The following is an 8,238-nucleotide window of genomic DNA, read 5'->3' as shown; positions in this document are numbered from 1 at the left end:
GGATATCACTGCACGCTAAAAAGAAACTGTAGCTGCATATGTTTAAAAAGTATTTATTTAATTTTAATTCTCAAGACTTAAAAACTATTCGCCGAATTCTTTTCTTAAGCATAAAAACAAATTCCGTAGCCGGAAATCGAACTCGCAAACTCCGCAGTGGGAAGCAGCGTTGCTGACAATAGAGCTACTAGTTTGACACCAGCAATGGACGGTAGATGGATTCAGATGGTTTCTCGGTGTTTGACATCCCATAATTTCAATTGTTTTGGGTCTAAAATAAGGAAAAGAAAACTGTATTTCTTAATATCGAGTCCCTGGAAAAACTCACTATTTATAATATCGCTGAAATAAAAATGAATCAGGAAACTGCAGTCAGTCGACTCGTGTCCTCCAAATCCTCTACCGACGTAAATAACATTTCCTCTGGATTAATCAGCCTCCTCTCTACATGATCCTCTATGAATGAACATGTCATTCTGGTTTCTACGTGGTGGAAACGTGACGTCTCTAACGTGAATGTTCTCTAAATGTTAATGAGGAACTCATATTTGAACATCTTTCACTTTAAAAAGGGGCGGAGACCTCAGAGAACTCTAAGTTTCCTGAAGAAAACCTGCTACCGACCAGGTTTCGTTCACAGACTCAGTTACCATAGTGATTGATTCTGAGTTCAGCTTAACCCGCTTCTTGGAACGGGCTTGGTTTGACCCACTTTCCCGGGTTTGAGTTATCTCTCTTTCTGGAACCGAAAACTCAGAGTTTTACTGAATTTGGAGTTCACAAACTCAGAGTTCCAACAAAACCTGCTTCTAGAAACGGGCCCCTGGACAGACATCCCGCAGCAAATGACAAAATAAGAACTCCTCGAGCCAAGCTCGGTCTGCATTTAATATTTTTTCAATAATTATTTAGGAACACTATATAATGTTTTCAGTCCCGCAAAGAAAAAAGAAAAAAAAAAATACCATTTTGACCAGTCACAAGGTGGAGGAAAAAAAAGCAAGCTAGTCACCATATCAGCAAGATCAGACGGACAGGTTTTGGAGGAACACTTCAGCCTCCACAGGACAGCGAAACAACGTAGTTTTCCCGTCGATGTTGATCCCAAGTACAGCGGGTACTGCAGGGAGTACTGAATTTTCCTCTCTCTGAGTTTCCGCTTGATTGTGTCGTACTCGTACCGACGCCGCTTCTCCAGCAGAGTGGCACTGTAGTCCGGATAAATGGAGAATCTTGCTCCGTCCAACTGAAGCTCCTGCTTTTCACGGGCGAATCGGAGGATCTTCACCTTGTCCTGGATGTTTCGAAATGTAACCAGCATCGGCCTGTTCCCAGTTTTGGAGTTGGGGGATGTTGAAGTGGGAATCCAAAGAGCATTTATGACTGGCGGCGCTGGGAATTTATCGCCGCCAAAGAGCTTTAGAATCAGCCGTCGGATGAAATCCACCGGATCGGTGCCTTCAGCCCGCTCTGGAATCCTCAGAAAACGAAGGTTGAATGAGCGGCTCCTGTTCTCGAGATCATCCACCTTATCTCGAAGGAGTGTTGTCGCTCTCCAAAGTCTTGACACGGGCCTCCAGGTTAGTCAGGTTGTCTTCATCAGTACTAATCCGGCTTTCAATGTGAGAAACCTGCTCACCGAGGGTTTGAATAGACCCAGTCATGGTGATAAGTGTGGACTTAGTTCACCAATTTTAGAGTCAAAGTGGGAGATTAAGTCCATTTGCAGTCGTCGGAGGGCGTCAGTGAAATCTTGGCGTTTAGCCATTGTCAGTAGCCAAATCAAAACTCAGATTCACAGAACACTCCAAAATGAATATGGGATAGAATCAAACGGGAAAATGGATCAGAAAGAGTTCCAAAGAGAAAAGGAAAACGTATAAATCGTTAAATCATTAAATCAGTAGGAGGACCTGCTCACGCAGCTGGTCGTGCGGCCATGTTTTCTCATCATTAGAATGTAAACTCTGTTTATGTTTAGATGAGGTGAGTAGTGAACATACAATAACTGCCAATAAAGTAACACTTGGTAATTAGAAATGGCCTTCAGATGTGTGTCATGAATTGGTAGAGTTCACATCTCTTTAGGTTTAATGTTAGTCCTGAGGCAGCAGAGAAACGTTTAATGGTATTAATAACTATTTGAACTTGTCATCTTTATGAACAGGGTCGTCTGCCAGTTGGCTTATAATGATTTCTGTATCAAAGAGGTCTCATTTTTTTAATGTCTCCACAATGTTTTAGATACATTTCCGTCAATAAAAAGGTAAGGCGATATAGGACAACCCTGAGGAATACTGACATTTATATCTAATGGAGGAGTAGTTCCTTTAGGGAGTAAAACACAACCGCTGATGTTCTGATACAAACTAAGTTGATAAATTTAACTCTGAAACCAAACTTCTCCAGAACAGCAAATATGAAATTATGTTCTACAGAATCAGATGCTTAATAGAAGCTAAGAAAAGGATAAAACCATTATTTACGATTAAATCTCTCTATTGAAGAATATCCTAAACTAATCTAATGTTATTGTGGATTGATCTTCCCTTTAAGAATCCAGATTGGATTTCTGTAACAATATTTCAGATTCCAGATTGAAGACGTACTGAGAAAATGTAAGTTAATAATTTGTAATCTGAATTTCTAAGTGTAATTGGTCTCCTATTCCCAATAATTCTGGGGTCTTTATCTGGTTTTGGATTAGAAATAATGACACCTCGTCTCATTGTAGGGGGAGGACACAACTTTCAAATATTTCAGAGAAAACTTCAAGTAGTAATTCCTTTATGTCTTCCCACAAGTGTTGATAAAAGTTTTTTCCTGTAAGGCCATCTGGACCAGGAGCTGCTTTATCAAGCTCTTCTGCTGTTAAACCTTTTTCACACATTTGTTTGGAATTATCATCAATTTTGTGAATATAGGATTCAATAAAGGATTCCATTAAGGAAGTTTGACAATTTACTTCATAACATTTGGAGGTGTAGAGGTTTTCATAAAATCTATGTATTTCCTTTGAAATCAACTTCTCTTCAGTGACTTCAATGTCATTTATTAATATTGAATTAATCATATTTTTTGTCGTAAAGTCTCTGGTTTTGTAATTAAATAATTCCCATTTTTTGGTGGGGGTATCTAATTCAATTTGATTCTTAATATTTGACAGTAAGGATTTTATTTGTTCACAATAAGAGTTTTTGTTTAGGAATTAAACTTCCATTATTTACTCATTCCAAACTCTCGGTTTTAGGGTTTAGTTTGTAAATAAATCAGACTGTGATCAGTCAGAGAGGCAACAGACACGTCAGAGTGTATATCACTAGTTAGGAATTCGTTTCCAACAAACCAGTGATCAAGTCTTGATTTATTATAGAGCTGAACCACGAGAATTTGATCGTTGGTTGAGATGACGCCATACATCTACCACATTTTGCTCATTACTAAATGTATTGAAAGTTACATTAGGATGACTCAGAGAATATGTTGAGGGCCATTTGTGGTAATATTCATCTTGAACAAGGTTAAGGTCACCTCCACTCACCCCATTGTTAGTTGGAAATGTTTGATGTGGTTGAGATTCTGGGCTGTATCTTCTAACATGAACTTGTTCTGACTCAGGTTGTTAAACCCATAAACATTTATCAAAACTACATTGAACGTGTCAAAGTTAACCACAAGAATTACCCAATGACCGTGTCGGTCTGTGATGAGAAATGATTTGACCTTGAAAGTTTTTTAGCAGAACAGCGACTCCTGCTGACCTTGAGGAGCCATGACAGAAATAAGCTTCGTCTCCTCATTGACCAGAAGTCACAACCTTCAACCTTTGAGCGTGTTTCCTGTAAGAAAATAACATTTGCATTCTTCCCTTTACAGAATAAAGAAATACTTTTCCTTTTGGTTATGTCTCTTAAACCCCTTGCATTTAAAGAAATCAAAGAAAGTTCACTTTTTAACTCAAACATGAAACACAGAAAAAAAGTAAATATAAAGTCAAAGATTGAAAACCTGTAGAACTAAATTACCTATTAAGTAGCAAAACCTCCAAGTTCAACCAGATGAGATCATCTCACGAACATGAAGTTTGAGTTTTACTTCAAGGTTTCATTAAGGAGTAACTTTGTGACCATTGATAAAGGCGTGAGGCCCTCTGAACACTGTCTTCATCCCAGCTTTCTGAGCCGGTTCCACTTTTGGCCAGACAGCAAGCCGTGCTTCTTTATCTTCTTCAGTGAGGTCCTCTGCAATCGAATGTTCAGATGGGATGCGTCTTAGTAGAGCGCCAGAGTTCGTCCCTGAACTGGAGGGTGATGTGTCTGGGGCGGGTGGAGTTGCTCTGACCAATGCGGAGCACTGCGTCCAAAATGAGATCCATCTTCTCCTTCAAGGGTGGAAAATAATCCCCACGATGTTTACAACTTTTTGCCACGTGTTTTCTTCTCAAGATTCCATCTTCTTTTGTGTCCACATCAGCAGCTTTTCTATCGGCTTCAGTAACTTTTCTTTGGAGCTCCTCATTCACAGTTTTACGCTGTTTTAGCTCCTTTTCCATCACTTCACATTTTTCCTTACATTCCCTAATTCCCTAATCAGCAGCTTTGGCGATGCTGGAGATCGAGAGTGTGTCTTCTATCACCTCCTTTAAGCTTTCGACCGCTGCAAAATCAAGTCACTATTTTCAGGAATCACAGATAGATCTTCTTCCCCTCTGTTTTCTCTGAGGCCCTGGGTTTTAGCAGGAGAGGTTGAGGTCTTCTTGGTCCCCTTTGGTCTCCATGATGTCTTGGTGGGTAGTCACGTGTAAGTGGGGCTTCTTTAGCTTTAGCCATTTCTTTGAGAGTTCCTTTGCTCACCAAACGTTCTCCTCTTAGCAGCTGTACTCGTTCTGGTCTTGTGTGAAAGTACTCGACTTGATTGCTCTCGCCAGCATCTCGCCCCTCCTATTTATAAAGTAGACATGTTTACATGACCCAACAGTGTAAAAACGTGAAAGGGAAACACTGATCCTCTTCTGATCCCAACAGAACAGATTTAAAAAGATCACCTGGACTCAGATCTCTGACAGATAGAAGATCAACTAGAATCTGCTGCAGTCAGGATCACCGTGACCTCCTGACCTTCACTGACTAAAGAACCACTGCAGGAGGTGTGGACTTTCCTCAGTGATGGGAGAGGACCGCCGTGGATCCCCCTCTGTCTGCGGCGGGGATCAGCCTGGACTTGAACTCATGACGGACACTCTACCACAGGGCCAACTTCTTGAGTTTCTGTTAAATATCCAGAATACTGAATAAGATTAAAATGATCTGCCCTGAGACAGACTGGCGACCTGTCCAGGTGTACCCCGCCTTCGCCCATCAGTAGCCGGGATAGGCTCCAGCACTCCCGCGACCCCGAAAGGGAAGAAGTGGTCAAGAAGATGAATGAATGGATTAAAATGATCTGTTTTACGAAGTAGATTACATTTAAAATATTAAATATTTTTTACAAAATTCAAATAAAATAAAAAATCTGTTTGAACTTCTGAACCAAACGAAAGCTGAAAACCATGAAACTGTGGTTCGGATTCAGGTGTTCAAACGGTTCTGACGTTTGTTGGGTTGGACCCCCGGAACCGGATTCTCGTACAGTCTAAACCGTTTGGAATCACCTGAGATCTCAGGTGTGTTTGAGAACAGTCGGTTCCTCAAAGAACACAGAATCGAACCCGTAACCTCTCCGGGTTCCGCCTCCCGGTTCCGGCGGCAGCCTCGCTCCAGCTCCGGTAGGGGGCGGTACCGCGCGGGAGCAAGCGCGTGGCGCCGCGCTCGTGCGGCAGAAGAAGCGCGGATCATGGCGGCGCCCTGTGCCGACGCCGCGTCCTCCTGGCAGAACCCGCGCGCGGCGGCGCTCGGATCCGGACTGTGACCGCGCCATGTGGGGGAGCGGGAGGGCCGCGGGGGCGCTCCTGGGCGCGCTCCCGGGGGCCGCGCTCCAGCGCAGGCTCTCCTCCGGCGGACCCCCGTGGAGGCTCCTGTTCTTCGGGACCGACCAGTTCGCCGTGGAGTCCCTGAGGGCCCTCACCTGCAGCAGGTAGGCTCCGAGCGCGTGAGCTGCGGGTGCGCGCGCCGAGCGGCCGTCATCCCGCTGCTGTCCCGCAGGAGCTCTGGAGCGGGGCTGGTGCGGAGCGTGGAGGTGGTGACCCTGCCCGGTGACGTCCCGGTGAGGAGGTTCGCGCGCCAGAACCGGCTGACCGTCCACAGCTGGCCCCCGGAGCTGGCGCGGGGCCGCTTCGATGTGGGCGTGGTCGTGTCCTTCGGCTGTCTGCTGCAGGAGAGCCTCATCCAGCAGTTCCCGCAGTGAGCATCCTCAGCATCTTCCTCCAGCTTCAGAGGCTCCGCCCACAGCAGGCAGACTGTGCCAGCCCCTTCAGGCCCGGTGGGGTCCAGAGAACCCCCTCAGCGGGGGTTGGTACGGTCCGCCTGTTGTGGTGGGGCGTCCCGTGTTCCTGATCACGCGTGTGCTCCTGTCCTTTCAGTGGGATTTTGAACGTCCACCCCAGCCTGCTGCCCCGGTGGAGAGGCCCCGCCCCCATCTTCCACACCATCCTGCAGGGGGACGCCGTGACGGGGGTCACCATCATCCAGATCCTTCCCCACAAGTAAAGTGTTCCTCTGAGTTCTTCAGCACGCCGCCACAAAGTCCCTTTGAAACGCCCTACGAGGCAGAGTTACCTGCAGCAAGGTCGTTTGACCCCGCCCCCTCCACAACAGAACCCTTTGAACCAGCAGCTGGTCATCTGGTTCTTGACCACGGTAACTGAGGACGTCCTGAAGGTTTCTGAGTTCGGAACATTTCTCTGTTTTCAGTAGATCTGGGTTGAAAACATCGATTAATCCGTTTGAATCCATTTAAGCTTATTGGATCAATAATCCATTCATAAAAGAAATAAATCCATTTGGCACAAAAAGCTAGCTTGATGCTAACGTTTAATGGAATTCCCCATAGGACGGCTAATGCTAATGCTAACGGTCGGTTGAGCTAAACACACTGAATGAACTCAGACATGAATTTTACAAACTTTTTTAAGGAAACATTTTTAAAGTAACTGTTTTTGGTCTAAAACTTCATTTTTTCTTCTCCTTCTAGAATAATCTGTACTTCTATAGCGCGATCTCCACCTAGTGGTCGAACTGAAACGCGCTTCAGGAGAAGCAGAACAATGGCTCCGTTTACATGGCCCCAAGTAATGGGAACAAACGCCGGATCAGAACAGGAACGCGTCATGTAAACTCGCCGTTCAGAACACTCGGGTCCGATCAGACCCGTTCAGACCCAAATGTCTCTCCGATCGAGACGGGTGGGTTCTACCGTTGACCCGATCAAGCTGCACGTAAACACTGGTTCTGATCGAGTCTCATTACTGCGCTGGGTTTAGGTCATCATGGAGGTCTGGCAGACTTTGGAGCTCCAACAGAACCGATCAGCTGATCTCCGAGAGAGAACTCTTTTCTCTGAGTAGAAAAGCCGATTCACAGCTCTCATGTGTGAGCGCACGTGCATGCACGCGCACGTGCGCGGGGGTGCTTTGTTACGTCGTGAGTTTCGGACCGCCATCCGTCCGGCGGATCTGCGTGAGAGACCCGCCGGAGAGAACCCTGTCTCCTGGGAGAACTGTGTCTCCCAGCGGCTTCGGGATGGAGGCGGGTTTTGAATGTGGAAATGCCGCTCCGCCGAACCGTCCTGAGAAACCGCGTGGAAACCCCATGAGTTCCTGGTCCACTCTTATGAACTTCTCTTTGTCAAGTGAACCTGAGCGTCCCCCGTTCTGTGACCAGAACGTGAAAAGCTTTGATTCTGCCGGCGCAGCTTCAAAAGCGCGAGGAATCGACGGTGCTTTGTCTGAACTCCGTCTTCCTCCAATAACTTGTCTCGGAGTCGCTTCATCGCACATTTCTCCGCTATCTGATCTCGCAGTCATTCTCTAGCGCGCCGACATCACAGGGTTCATCCAGCTCTCTCAGTGCATCTACAAACGCCTCGATCGTTTCATCTGATTTTGAGCACGTAACCTAGACTTGTGTCTTTCTAGGACAACATTTCTCCTTGGTGTGAAAGTGAGTCTGTGCGTGTGCACCTTTGTTTCCAGGCAGATTAGAGTCGGTGCTCCAATACAATGCAACAGCGTGGCTCTTCTCCCGAATCTTCTGCTCCAATAGTTCCGCTGGCAACTCCGAAAAAAACTTTGAGTCCATCCAC

General features: G+C 45.7%; 1 protein-coding gene across 1 annotated transcript in view; it reads left to right on the top strand.

The window, feature by feature from the left end:
- The first annotated feature begins 5,767 nt into the window (after positions 1-5,767).
- The window catches only part of mtfmt (mitochondrial methionyl-tRNA formyltransferase), a 7,617-nt gene continuing 5,146 nt past the window's right edge, over positions 5,768-8,238 (top strand). The window contains exons 1-3 of the mRNA XM_024282526.2: positions 5,768-6,072; positions 6,141-6,338; positions 6,518-6,640. Coding sequence (XP_024138294.1) covers positions 5,915-6,072; positions 6,141-6,338; positions 6,518-6,640 — 479 coding nt within the window. The 5' untranslated portion in view covers positions 5,768-5,914. The remainder of the gene's footprint in view (positions 6,073-6,140; positions 6,339-6,517; positions 6,641-8,238) is intronic.

The sequence above is a fragment of the Oryzias melastigma genome, linkage group LG6 (assembly GCF_002922805.2).
Source record: "Oryzias melastigma strain HK-1 linkage group LG6, ASM292280v2, whole genome shotgun sequence".
NCBI classification, from domain to species: domain Eukaryota; kingdom Metazoa; phylum Chordata; class Actinopteri; order Beloniformes; family Adrianichthyidae; genus Oryzias; species Oryzias melastigma.
Note: the sequence above shows the minus strand (reverse complement) of the source record. Positions and strands in the feature narration are given on the sequence as shown.